This window comes from Primulina eburnea, chromosome 3 (assembly GCF_022965805.1).
Source record: "Primulina eburnea isolate SZY01 chromosome 3, ASM2296580v1, whole genome shotgun sequence".
NCBI classification, from domain to species: Eukaryota; Viridiplantae; Streptophyta; class Magnoliopsida; order Lamiales; family Gesneriaceae; genus Primulina; species Primulina eburnea.
In genome coordinates, this window is record NC_133103.1 from 45,978,781 (window position 1) to 45,993,223 (window position 14,443).

Sequence of the window (14,443 nt, forward strand, 5' to 3'; positions counted from 1 at the left end):
TCTCCCCCAAGCAATAGAGAATGGTTCCGTGTATTGTTGGGCAAAATTCATGAACACTTCCCAATGATCCATCTCGAAGTACCTCACAATAAAATAAAAATTAATTAGAAAAAAAAATCGTCTAGTCTCAAACAAACAATTTATTCTAATATTAAATAAATTAGTCCCCGGCAACGGCGTCAAAAACTTGACCAACGATTTCGGTTGGAATACATCTAGCAAGCGGACTAGGTCAAGTTATAGTAAATAGATGATGAGTCCAAGTATCGATCACACAGAGACTAAAATTTAATTACTAGAATTTATATCACTTAACTTAAGCTAGACATCATAAATAAAAAATGATATATGGATTATTAATCTAAAGTATTAAATAAAATTACAATTAAAAACGCGGGATTCAAATATCAAGGTGGGATTCAAATTCAAATAAATAACTAATACACACAATGGTACCAAACTCTACTATGTTGAGACATGTTAAAATCCAATTAAATATTTAATTCTTAACAATTATGATGAAATCTCCAATTTTATTTATTAAACGATTCCTCGAGTTAATAACTTATTTAAATTTAACAGTGCAATTATTTCTAATTGAATTTAATTAGATCTAAATGCATTAAATCTTTGTGAAATTTCAGTTTTCACCTAAAACTGCACAGTGAAACCGAACACTATTCTAGTCAATTTAACCATGTGTTGATGACGTCTTTGTTGCTATATTTAACCAATCATTTTCCGATTCGTGATTAATCAACAAACATGTAAATAGTTGATCCGGCTATTAACAAAAAAAATTAAGTCAAAATTAATCAATAATTAAAATCAAGAAAAATAATATATTGAAAATAAACCAAATATCAAACAAAGTATTGTTTGGCCCTATCGTAGTCTTATTCTAAAGAAAATTATTCCATAAATTCAAAACATAAGTGAAAATTCATGTTTAATTTCATAGAAGAAAACAAAATAAAGAAGGAATAAGAGGAATTCTCAGCGATCTTTGGCGTGTTGAGGAATTACTCATGCTTCTGCCTCTTCCTCTCTGGTGTAGTCTTTTGTTCACCTATGTTCATTTCTGTTTTCTTCCCTTTCTTCTCTTCTATCGGTACATTTCTGCCTCCCTATTACTTTCTTTTCTTCTCTCTCCTCCTTTATTATGCTCTCTTCCTCCCCTCCTTCATGTCTCTCTCATCTGCCTACTCTCTTCCGCGCTGCTTTTTCTTTTTCTCTGTTTGCGCCTTTTTTTTCTTGCTACTCACGTACTATGTCTTTTATATTTCTTCATGTCCTAATCCTCCAACTCGTTGAAGCCTATTTCATTTTCAAACATTATAGATAAAATTGTAGAGATTTTATTTTTCAGTTTTGAAGCTTTTCTCTATCATATATGCATAGATTTTCTTCCAAAACTTCAATATTCTCAAGATAATAAAATATAATAATATTTATTTCCTTTCTTTTGAAATTTTGTTTCTTTTGAAGTTTTGTAAAATTATCTTATCTCTCAAATGAGGCATTTTTCATTTTTTATTCAAATCTAAAAATATTATAAAATTAATTCAAATAAACACGAAATTAAGGATAATAATTATAGATAAACACAAATATTATAAAATTAAATCCTAAAATATTTGGGCTTATCATAGCTCTCTTAAATTCATTAAAAATAGATGTTCTTGGATGGATCAATAGATGAAATTCCGTGATAACACAATATCTAAACTGACAAATCTAAGGAATATTTTAAATTCTACATCGATGATGCCTTTTTACTTCAGACAAATAACTTTCACATGACACAATAAAATAAAAACCTTCCCAAGATTAGTACATTCCAATTCTCATGATCGATTTACAACATTTTTTTGTTATATCTACGTATGGAAGGATCTCATATCAGAAGCATCAAGTTCTTTCAAACTAACCGAATTAAGGCATGAAGGGAATCCTAGAGTTTCATTGTCCAAAAAATAGTCGCGAATAGCGCAGACAGGACATCGTTAAATGCTTCATTTTGAACAGGATGAAACCTTCTCAGGTTAACACTGAACTTTCGTCCGAAACCGATTTTCTAGAATTCAGACCGGTCTTAATGGGGGCCCAAATATCTGCTCCATTGCTACTCGCAACTCCGTCAATCAACGAAATTGGGATGACACACAAGCCTCTACCATTAAGGCCATTGCAAGTTTCCATTTCCTTGAAGAAAATAGCAACAGCATAACACAACAAACTTGATGAACACAGATTAAAGAAACCAGATGCTGTGCAAATCTTCACAAGGCAGCATAGTCTAAGCAATTGCCATTTAACAGCAATTTATGAGTTTGTTTCAAGGCAGTAAAACTACAACACAGCTATTGCAAATGTGTCATCACAAAAACCTATAATAGAATTCGTTTAGATTTAGGAATTCGCAACCATAGCAGTTCATCGAATTAGCCAAAGAAAGATCAATCTACCTGAAAGCATGATTCATAGCAAGTACAACTTATTTTACAAACATAACCCATAAGACAAGCATACTCAACAATATAACGAATTAAAACTCACCAGTGGTTGGGTCGTTGGTTTGCCATATAGGTATGGAGCACTCAAGACCTGAAAGTGTGAAAAATAATGTGTTTCTAGCTTTTCTAGGTATCAAGAACGTCATCATTTATTAGCAGTAAAATTTATTGGTCAGCAAAGATAAAATTTCGAAGCACTTTTGTAATCTGTAGTCAGATGAAATGAAACTGAAGCCGGAAAAGCCGAGTACCTTAACCTGTTCATGAAGGAATTTTATGTATTCCATTGCCTCAAAAAGTACTGAAGCTGTATCGGTCTGTAAAAGAATCTAACTTTAACACTGGTGGTAATAATCAGTGAAAATTTGTAAATTGAGAGGTGAAATCATTTATGCACTAAAAAATTAATTTTTCCAGACAATGCCACCCGCTACAGGGAATTGTTCGGCCTTTAAAAGATGAGACATGTTAAAGAATGAGAGACCATATCCTAAACAGTTCTAGTCACGCATATATATTGTTTGATGCACAGATTGCGACAATCTGAAAAGCATGCTAGCATACACATTTATATCTTATGAAATACATAATAGGAATGAGTTGTTAAAAAAAGAATTGAGTTTAAATTAATTTGTGATAAATTTATTTATTTCTAATGCATGTTTGTGGATACATAAAATTATGAAAGCATGTTAGTTTAATAAATTCATGTGATTTATTTGTTTATTTTGCATGCTTGGGTACACACATGTTTATGTTTTTGTGAGATGCATGACAGAAATACGTGGTTAATCTATTTCTAAGGCATGATTATACGAACAAGTAATTTTATTTTGTGATATATTTAGGGTGTCACATATAGTGGGAATATGGTAGTAGAATTTTTTCTCCTACATAATTCTGAGCATGAATAAATCCCTGCTTCTTCACAATGTGAGTCCTTATAGACTAATATTTGTTGATCTCGTCATTTTTTTGTACCCTATGTGACCTTTGACTAAGTCATAAAGCAGAGTTGAGACCTATGCTACTTTGACATATTACTATGCTCATGTTTGATTCAGCCTAAAAGGACATTGTTGGGAAAACAATTGAACTAAAGTTAAGTGACATGAGAATAGAGGGAAGATTATTTGGCAACACATCCAAATTTTATCATACGGTATGCAATATAACTGTGAAATAAAACTAAGATGGGGTTTTTAGCCAGCTCTTAAACACAAATCATTTAGAAGGATTGGAGATGTTAAATCTGATGTGGCCAAATATGTCCGAGATACAACGAGACCCTATTTGGGGATATGCTATGCTAGTCATTGTGGAATTTGTTATCGGGTTCCAAAGCTTTCTTTTCAAGTGGCTTGGCGGTCGCACGACATATTTACTAGTACAAAATGAATAGGGATTGAGATGATGGAAGAAGTGCGCTTTTATTGCTAGTGCCAACTATGTGCGAGTGGGAGAGGTTGGACTTAGTCACCTATAGCTTTGACCTTGTCACATGCATCAAACTTTAAAATTCTCCTCTCTCATATCTCTGATATTCATAACAAAAAGGTTCTCTGTGTTGTGGAACTGTCATGAGTGTTCTCGTAATACTCACGTAACCGCAAGTATATTTGCTCGTGATCAAGATACCGTAGGAGTACCAATCAAAGGTCATGGATCAACACTAGATCTATATCATACGCTTCTGTCATGTATACTTTACATACCTTTCCATATGGTGAGACAAGCTGTTGAAGAGCTGAAATTCGTTCACTAACCTTCTCTTTCTTATCCTGTAGCCAATAAAATTCACAATTAGACAAGATGACCCTAGTAAAAAGTTTGATTAAAAAGCATGGGAAGCATTATATCCTTGGCAATTTTTGCTAGAAACCAACATCATAATTCAACAAATTTTGGCTGTGTAGCCTTCATAATATTGTAGCACAAAGTTATCTGGAATGTAAATACTACTGATGGGATTTTACTTTATGGCAAAGTTCAAAGTCATTTTTCGAAAATAAATAAATTTCAAACAATTAGCTTACGATCATGATACAAGTTCCGAGTGACCTCTAGTTTCTATTTGACAGTCCAATAAAAAAGTTAAAATACACATTAACCAGTAAATGACAAAAACGAAAGCAGATACACACAGAAATGGATATCTAGCATATGCCAGTCTTGGGCTGTAGTCCAGCAGAATTTTTTATTTTTTATAATCTATGTAAGTTTTTTACTTAGCCCACTAAAGCCCACCTTTCTCCACATCTAAAGCTCAACTCACATCCTTAGTTCTAATAATATTTAATTTTTACATTGAGTTCCACCCCTAACTCTAATTTTTGGATCCGTCCCTGACGCAACATAAGTTCTAGTAATCAAGTGGGAATATTCAAATTCATAAAAAAAAAGGGTAGATAGATTACCTTGGGAGAGAGTGCTACATCAGTCTTTAATCGCTTTGGTATCAAATTTACAAAGCTGCTTTGGTCAAGTGAGCTAAGGCTTCTTTTGTGTTCCATCATCTTCTTTTCTATCAGTTCCTCAAACTAAACAAAATTGGCATACAGCATAAGTGTATGAAGTGAACAACAAATTCAAGCAAACATGCACTCAGTTTACACATTTCCAGAGCATGCTGTTTTGCAATCTCTGCATATATTTTTTTGAAAAGTTTCACAAAGTAATTAATTAACTAAATCAAGTCTTGGCTTTTATCTATTGTCAAGAAAGGAATAGCAAGAGGCTGCTCAAAGAAGTTCCTAGGTCAATTCCCGCCAGCCTCCACGGGAAAAAATAAGAAGTTTAGTACAGAATTAGATTAAAAATTATACTCTGATTTTTTTTTTTATTTTACTTAGGAATCATGCATGGACATGTTCAAAGCCACATCTGATGAAAATCCAGTTTCTGTATTAGAATATAGTCAAGAGAGCATAAAGCTAGCATCAACGTGTTAATACATCATATAGTTCGAAATATTTCTTTCATTAGGTTTGTAACGGCAACGCTTTAAGGTGGTTTGAATGAGAATAAGGGAACTGTAAGAGTAGTGCAACCTAAATTGTACATTTACAGAGCTTTGAAGGTTGGGAAGTTAAAGGAAAAATAACCGAAGCATTTAAAAGAATGAATATTAGCGACATTTTCAGATGAGAAATATTGAATGATTCATTTATATATCTTTCTCGCTCTTCACGTCAATATTTGCAAGGAGGACACCACTTCTAGCTGGTATGAAGTAACTAAGTTAAAAGTTAAGGCATGCTAAGGAAAACATTAAATAAGAGGCAAGAATCTATCATCCTCTACTTTCTCTTGCTATTGGAGGACCCAAAAGCTGGTGCTTAAGTTCCTAGCAGCTTGCCAGCATCATTATAAATCGTAAAAGGTTTGCTTTATGTACATTGATTCAAAGTGTTGACTGAAAGAATTTTTCATGGGATGTATAACTATAAGAAACAGATCATCGTTTCTGAAAATGCATCCTACTAGGACTTTGATTGGAGGACACAATTAGAAAAATGCCAAGTATGAGACAACTGGGAGGTTACATCAATTGGTCAAAAATCAAAACCAATTAATATTAATTTGAAGTACAATACCACTGTCAAGATTTGTAAAACTTATGGTGTTTCATCTCCGATTAAGAGCGACACATGTGTAAAATATATTTAAAATTTACATGGCATTTATGCTCCTTCACACGCATTAACATAAAATTTACTAATGTGAAACAGAGGGCGTGGAGTAGGAATAGCAATAACTTAAGACCAACAGCATTTTACATTGTCTTGTAATGAAAAATATTGCAAAGATTCTACGGCCAACCAAATAGCCCATTCTTCTCAGCTGGTCTCCAAAAGCATAAGATTAGGTTTGAGCCTTATCCAGAACACAAGTATGAATTTTAAAATAAGTAAAAGTCAAATGTTTTATAGTCATGAATCATACAACAATAAGCATGCACTTTCTATTTCATTTACGTCGCAAGTGTAGCATTTTCTATTCCAGAAATACAGCAGCGTTGGGGTCAAAGTTCGTTCCTGAAAAGGCTAAGCCGATGTTTAATTTAATACCAATGAATGAGAGGTGACACCAAGAAAACAATAATAAAATTACAAAATTTGAAAAAAAACAGGATTGCATTCCATATTTAATTATACCAGCCGTCATCTACCTGTTGAGTAAATTAAGGGATACTAAACAGCAAGAATTTTCATTTACGTTATCATTTTAACAAAAGAAAGTTGTTCTACATTATAAATAACTATTCAAATTCATTAATAAACAAATTGTATACCAGAATTTAGATTCCCTTTGCTGGGAAACATGATTTTTTATTAGATAAATTGATAACAACCATATAACCACCATTTATGTTTTTCTCTATAATAAAGATTGAGTTTTTCTGGTAACTGTTCCCATTAAAATATTAAGAGCAAAAGAATCACACTAATTTGTTTTTGATTTTAATTTTTTGACATTGAGTGATTGATATTAAACTCTCCCATCATTTATATGAAGGTGATTGAATAACCCCATTAAATAAATCAACATCCAGTGGCCCAAATTTACTAACTATTTATTAGTTTATCATGAAAATCTTCCATAAATTCATTTAAATATCCAAACATTTAGTATATTAAAAGCAGACAAAGTCCATATCTAACCATTTAAACACCAATTAAATATACATGCAAAACTTAAGAGTATGAAAACATTCAGTAATCCCATTAGAAACAAATGAAAAATATATGAACTCAATTAGACTCAGACAAAACCCATCAACCGTAGATGTCAAATATTGTAAGAAATAGCTTAAAATTTCAATGAATTAAAGGTGCTAAAGTCACACAGTTTCTATAGACTTCAATTATTTTTATACAAACTAATTCACAGAAAGAGTTGATGGATGAGTTATACTCAAAAGGCTTTATATCAAATTAGAACAAACCCATGTTTACCACAATCAAGACAGGGTATAGACTAGTGAAATGAAGACTGCAGAACTCACCATCAACGAAGAATCGGCATCAGAATCTGCAATTTAAAACACCAACTTGGAAATTTAAAGAAACGGCAGTGGAAAAAAATCTCAACTTGTCGCAGCACAATCCAAGAATCCCATCAACCTTCCACCCCTGCACAGTTTGGTGGCCTTAAAATTCGTAAAGCGCGTTTCACTTGTCTATCTCTGCATACGTTTGTCGTCCACAGAGACACAAGCTCTGCAAACAAGCTGAACCAGGGAAAAAAAAAGCCTGGAATTTTCAAATATCCCACAAGAATTTTGTTGCAAAATGATGACAATGGGTATGGAAGTGGAGAGAAAGTTGTGTGTAGTGTGAAAGGAAAGGAGGGGTTTTTGAAACTTTATTTTATAGTAAAAAAATTTGTGGAGCGACAAAGATTATGGAAAAAGGCAAAGAAATTTATTTGACAGCTAATGTACAGCCGTGCTGATGGAAAGAGGAAGGAGGGAGTAGTTTCATGCTGAGCTCACTATTACTTTTGACTATTTGTTGAAGCGAACTGTTGAATGTGATGGCCATTTCATCTGAAGCGTTGCATCAGATGGAGGGAGGGAGGAGTCTCGTTGGATCTCGCATGAAAATCCTGTGTGTTCTATTATTATTTTCATTTCACAAAAATTTGTGTCACACGATCTTATTGGTCGTATTTTATGATACTGATATCTTATTTGGGTAATTCATGAAAAAATATTACTTTTTATGCTAAGAGTTTTACTTTTTATTGTGAATATCGGTAGGGTTGACCTGTCTCACAGATAAAGATTCGTGAGATCATCTCTTTTCATTTTAAATATGATCTTTTTATTTTAATTAATCAATTAATAATAATTTAATTTTATGTTATCCTAAAGATAGAACTGTTTTTTTAGCCTTAAATATTAGAGGAAAATTTATGTGAAACGGTTTCACGAATTAATTTTGTGAGATGGATCACTTATGTGAGTCACTCATAAAAAAATATTAATTTTTATGACAAAATATTACTTATTATTGTAAATATGAGCACAATTGACTCGTCTCACGAATAAAAATATGTGAGATCATCTCATAACAGACCTATAATAATTATAATTGTTGTTTCGGTAAGATGATATGCTTTAAACTCATAAAAAAAATCGTTTTAAGAGAGTTTTATATCAAATTTGTTTGATAGTTTTTTTTTTAAAAAATAAACGATCAAATATGTTTTAAAAAATATTTGAAATTTGTTATTTAACATATTTGCAGATTATTATCCATATTAATTTTATCTATCATCGTACAATATATCTTGCAAGTTAATTTTAAATATTATTATCATAATATTATGACATTAGTTATTATTAGGAACATAATAATAACTAATAGTATTGATTATTTTATAAAATTAATAATATTGATGTGATCCGGGTGAAATGGGTGAGTCGGGTCAGATGCTCCACCGAATCTGCTATCAATATATTGATGGAAATAAGAGCAGGACGTCTGGATTAAAAGCTTTTTTCCTCAATCAGCCGAGGAGATCTGCAAACAAAAAGATAATCTCGTGAATGGGCGTCGAAGGGATGTCCGACGTGGACACTCCGATGCTTAAGTCAGTGAAGGATTCGAGCAAAAAACCAATGTAACCAGGTGATGGTTATGAGATTGGTGTTAATGTGGGCACTAAATGAACAATAAATGTGTGTATTCAATATCTGAATAGAGAGTAAATGCAAATAGAGAACCCGATATTTATAGTAGGGGATGTAATGATGACCTATTTCTTTGTGTTGCTAATTAATTATAGTAGGGCGGCTGATTATACCCTGTTATTCTAACATGTCAAATCTTCATATTAGTCACATCTAGCCTACCTGATTTTGTCAACCACTTGGATTGGTGTCAGGGATAGGTCGGCCGCTCACACTCTACTTGGTCGATATAATTAAATGCGGCACTCATATCAAAGTGGCCTGAGAAAAAAGCCTCCCGAGAACTTGCATGAGAACCCGGGCATCCAATAGCCCGGGGAGAATATGTCCCCGGGTACTTTCATATCCTTCCAGTGCCTCGGATCATCCATGACCCGGAATTTAATCATATCCCTGACCCGGGCACTATCCATGACCCGTGTCATCCCGGGGCATCATCACTCCCTCCATAAATAGTCGGGCTAGAGTCATAATCGCTGTCCCGGCTAGTCCTGCGTGCCTGGTCAGGGAAGACAATTTGTCGTTTAGTATCCTTGACTCATTAGTGCTGATGTCATGATATTAGGGCTACCGTAAGCCCTACAATTAAAACCTGTCAGACACTTTTCGTATTCCGAGAAAGAAAATCATTGCGACGCCTCGAATTTCGAGTCTGTCTTTTCAAATATCCCGCGTGATTTCCCATGTGAATCTCAACCGTCCACCTGTCTTACGATCAACTGCTCAGATTAATTCATTCCTATATATATATCCGTACCTTAAGTTCATTTTTACTTTTTAACTTCTCGCGCTTCTCTTCAAACTTCTTCTTCTCCGGCGACGCATAATACCTCAGGCGATCTCTCCGTTACCAGACACTAGCTACCTTCTTCACCTCGTAAGTTCTCTTTACTTCCTACCTCTTGCTTCTTCTTCTTCTTTTTCATCATGTCCCATTGTACTTCCTCTACTTCTGGTCAAAACGTCAGGGGTCTGTCGGAGGATAACTCCCCGACCCCTTCTAAAACCTTCGTCCACATCCCCATAGGTATCCTCATTCCTTCCTTCCCGACCTACTGGCCCCCAGGGCAAAGGGAAGGAGAAAATTACGGGGCCATTGTAGTTCTCCACAGTGACCTCTACACTTCGTCCCGGGACTTCCGAGGATATTAGTTCCATAGGGTCTGTTCCTTCCAATTACAAAATCGTGATACCCGGGCCCAGTGACCACCCAGCCACCCCACCCCTGGGCTTCCAAAATTTCTTCATGGAACAGCTCAAGAGTGGGCTTCGGTTCCCGAATCACCATTTCTTCGAAGGGGTTGCCCGGTTCTTTGGGCTCCCGATTAACCATCTCCATCCTAACGCCTTCAGGATTATGGCAGCCACCTTCATTTTGTTTCGTACGAAAAAATTTACCGATTAATTCTCCTATCTTCCACTTTTTTTATTCACATCATTTTAATGAAGGGGTCTTTTCTTTCATGGCCCATATGAAATATCGATTTTTGACAGACATCCCTTCCTCTTTGAAGGGATGGAAAAACAAAATTTTCTTTTTACAACTCCCAAATCTCCCAACATGTGCCACATGTTTTCTATCCTCAATTCCCGAGCAACATGAACTCCCCCGAGATTACAAACTCCTTCCCCCTTTCACCCAGGCTTGGGACGCTATAGAGGGCCAATCCTTCCTGTCCTCAGTGTTGATTGGGGGGAGGGGGATTGTAGTATCCCGATGCTAATTTGAGTTAATTATTGGATTAAATATATTTCGGTGGGATCGGAAGGACCGAACAGAGTTCGGATCGTGCGAAGCGGGTTCGGATCGTCCGAAGAGGGTTCGAATCGTCCGAAGACAGGTGGCTGGACACGTGGAAGACATGCAGAGTTCGGATCGTCCGATCAGGGTTCGGATCGTCCGAAGACAGGTGTCTGGACACGTGGAAGACATGCAGGGTTCGGATCGTCCGATAAGGGTTCGGAAAGTCCGAAGTGTACAGTGGATCGGATCGTCCGAAGTGGATCGGATCGTCCGATCGTTGTCTATAAATAGAGGCGCGAGGCCTCACTTTTTACTCGCCAATTCCGAGTGTTCCAGAGCGTTTTAGTCGTTTCTGATGGGTTTCTAGTCTTTTCCCGAGGTTTAGGCACTAGCGGGGAGCTACTGGTTTTGTAGCGGAGCTGTGCTCTAGTTGGGAGCTAGCGGCATCAGTGGGCTGACTACGGACGCAGACTTGATTCTAGGACTGATTGCTAGGATCTACTGGTTTGAGGTACGAAAGTACTATCCGAGATAGCAGGATTGAGTATGCTTTACTATGTGTTGCATGTTTATATGTTGCATTATTATCTGTCATATGATGCATGGTTTATTATGCGGCATTTGCATAATCATGTTGAGCCTGATTATCTTTGAGATAGCCTGTTGAGAGGGTGCTCAGCCCTCGTTTGTTGTGGATGGTTGGACCCCGTTGGCCGACGGTGGTCAGGTCACCGGTATATCCACAGGTTTATTTTGGTATGGGAGCCACCTCCTGGTGCGACGGCGTAGAGTGCTACATACCTTGACGTCATTTACCTGAGCAGTATTTCGTTATACCTAGATCCTGGTATCCAGTACATTTTGCATACATGCATGTCATAGTCTTGTATACTCATGCTTTCGGTGCTGAGCGTTTTATGCTCACGTCCTCGGTTTATCTCTGTTTTGGACACCCTATTCGATGGGACAGGTCTCAGGTTGGACGGTCCAGGAGGGAGTGGACAGGGAGCTGGCAGAGGTTGACCTGTAGTTGTTGGTATTTTGTTTTTGGTATTTAGTTCGATCTGGTTGTTTAAGTATTTTGTACTTACAGATTCGATTGGGTTGTATTACTGTTTTTCCGCTGTTTACCTGATTCAGTTTTAAATGATAATTTTGCATGCTTAAGTTCTGATTAGTAGGTGATTCTGGAACGGGTCACTACATTTATGGTATCAGAGCATGCATTAAGATTTTGGGATTTAGAACTGTTCTTTTGGGTTTAATCTCTAGTAACTTTTGTAGCTAGCGATGTCTGGTTTTGACGACGATGCTAGTAGTCATGGCAGCATTGGACGCTGGGGAGACCGCGACGATCGGGAGCGTCGCCGAGAGCATCGAGAACGTCGTCAACACCGTCGTGATGAGCCTCGGAGTTTTAGTATGCATCGGTTCTTGCAGATGGGGCCGAAACCTCTTTCAGGCGGTGAGACCCCGGATGTTGCGGAGAACTGGCTTGAGAGGATGGAGAGCTGCTTCAAGACTTTTCAGTGCTCGGCGGAGCAGCAGATTGATACCCTTGATTTCTTGCTGGAGGGTGGTGCGCGTAAGTGGTGGAGGTCTACCTCTGCACCGATAGTTCAGCAACAGGGTCGAGTTCTTTGGGCCGATTTCCGAGCCGCTTTCATGCTACTTTACTTTCCGCCAGCTCTTCTGCAGACCAAGGCGATTGAGTTGATCAATCTGAAGCAGGGAAGTTTGTCTGTTGATGAGTATCAGTAGAAGTTCTTTGAGTTGCTTCCATATGTTCCGCATGTCAGTGACAATGCTATGGCCAAGTATAACCATTTTCTTCAGGGCCTCAATCAGGAGATTTATGATCGGGTTGTTGTCTGCGATGATCCGACATCGTATGAGGGCCTTGTAAATCGTTGTCGCCAGGCTGAGGGCAGTTTGCTGAGAGGTCGAGCCATGCAGTCTGCTCGTCCTACTAGTTCTTTGGGTCCCCGCGCCCAAGCATTCAAGAAAGCTGGATCTACTTCTTCTTCCTCTGGATCTGGAGGAGTTCACCATTTTGGGAAGAAGAGGGGCCCGTGTCAGCACTGCGGGAAGGATCATCCGACCGAGCATTGTCGCAAGGTTGCGGGTGCTTGTTACAAGTGCGGTGAGATGGGCCACATGAAGAGAGATTGTCCACAGACGGGCGGAGGATCAGGATCTGGTTCTCAGGCTTCAGTTCATCAGAGGCCACAGCAAGGACAGTCTACTCAGGGTTCTAACCTTCGACCGCGTACTCAAGGGCAGGTCTTTGCTCTTAACCAGGATCAGGCGGCTGAGGAGAACGAGAGAGTTATCGCAGGTGTGTTTTTATTATGTGGATTACCTGCTTACGTTCTCATTGATACTGGTGCATCACATTCATTCATATCTGCGAGATTTGCTAAGCGTCATAAGTTACCTTTCACTTCTTTGGACGTTGTGGTATCTGTTTCCACGCCGATGGGTCATTCGGTGCTAGCTAAACGTCTAGTTTTGGGTTGTCTTCTAGAGTTTGAGGGTAATGTTTTAACTGCTAATTTGATGATTCTTGTGATGGAGGATTTTGATTGCATTCTGGGAATAGATGTGCTGACTGTGTTTAGAGCTACTGTGGACTGTTATCAGAAGTTTGTGCAGTTTCGTCCAGTTGAGGGCGACAGTTGGTTTTTCTATGGAGAGGGAGCGCGACCCCCGATGCCTGTGGTTTCTGCTCTGAAAGCCTGTCGTGCTTTAGAGTCGGGCGGGGAAGGCTACCTTATCTATGCTATTGATTCGTCCGCAGATAGTGTCGGTATCAGTGACATTCCAGTGGTTTGCGATTTTCCGGATGTTTTTCCCGAGGAGATTCCTGGTTTTCCTCCCGTTCGGGAAGTGGATTTCGGCATTGATTTAGTGCCAGGCACGGCACCAATCTCTAGAGCTCCTTATCGTTTAGCTCCATCGGAGATGCAAGAATTGAAACAGCAGTTGCAGGATCTTCTTGACAAGGGGTATATTCGACCCAGTGTGTCCCCGTGGGGAGCACCAGTTCTTTTTGTCAAAAAGAAGGATGGTTCTATGCGGCTCTGCATAGATTATCGGCAGTTGAATCGTGCTACGATAAAGAATAAGTATCCGTTGCCACGGATTGATGATTTATTTGATCAACTGCAAGGTACCTCTATGTATTCCAAGATTGATTTAAGGTCTGGTTATCATCAGCTTCGAGTTCATCAGGGAGATATATCGAAGACTGCATTCAGGACCCGGTATGGGCATTATGAGTTTCTGGTTATGCCTTTTGGGGTGACGAATGCACCAGCAGTTTTTATGGATCTGATGAATCGGGTTTTTCGAGAATTCTTGGATAAGTCTGTTGTGGTGTTTATAGATGATATCTTAATCTATTCACATGATCAGCAAGAACACGCACAACACTTAAGGATTATTTTACAGACACTTCGCGAGAATCAGCTTTATGCGAAG

General features: G+C 37.6%; 1 protein-coding gene across 4 annotated transcripts; it reads right to left on the reverse strand.

Moving 5' to 3' along the window:
- Window positions 1-1,695: 1,695 nt before the first annotated feature.
- Window positions 1,696-7,994, reverse strand: LOC140827653 (transcription factor bHLH153). Of its 4 annotated transcripts, none has more exons than XM_073190410.1 (6): window positions 7,525-7,994; window positions 4,934-5,056; window positions 4,232-4,297; window positions 2,774-2,833; window positions 2,560-2,607; window positions 1,696-2,205 (listed from the first exon to the last, which is right to left on the reverse strand). In XM_073190410.1, the coding sequence occupies exons 1-6, from the start codon at window positions 7,525-7,527 to the stop codon at window positions 2,041-2,043; spliced, it is 465 nt and encodes a 154-aa protein (XP_073046511.1). In that variant the 5' UTR covers window positions 7,528-7,994; the 3' UTR covers window positions 1,696-2,040. The 4 variants fall into 4 exon arrangements, with proteins under 4 accessions (XP_073046511.1, XP_073046513.1, XP_073046512.1 ...); XM_073190412.1 differs by having other exon boundaries at window positions 1,699-2,205; window positions 2,768-2,833; window positions 4,934-5,040; window positions 7,525-7,991; XM_073190411.1 differs by having other exon boundaries at window positions 1,702-2,205; window positions 2,768-2,833; window positions 7,611-7,987.
- Between the last annotated feature and the right edge of the window lie 6,449 nt (window positions 7,995-14,443).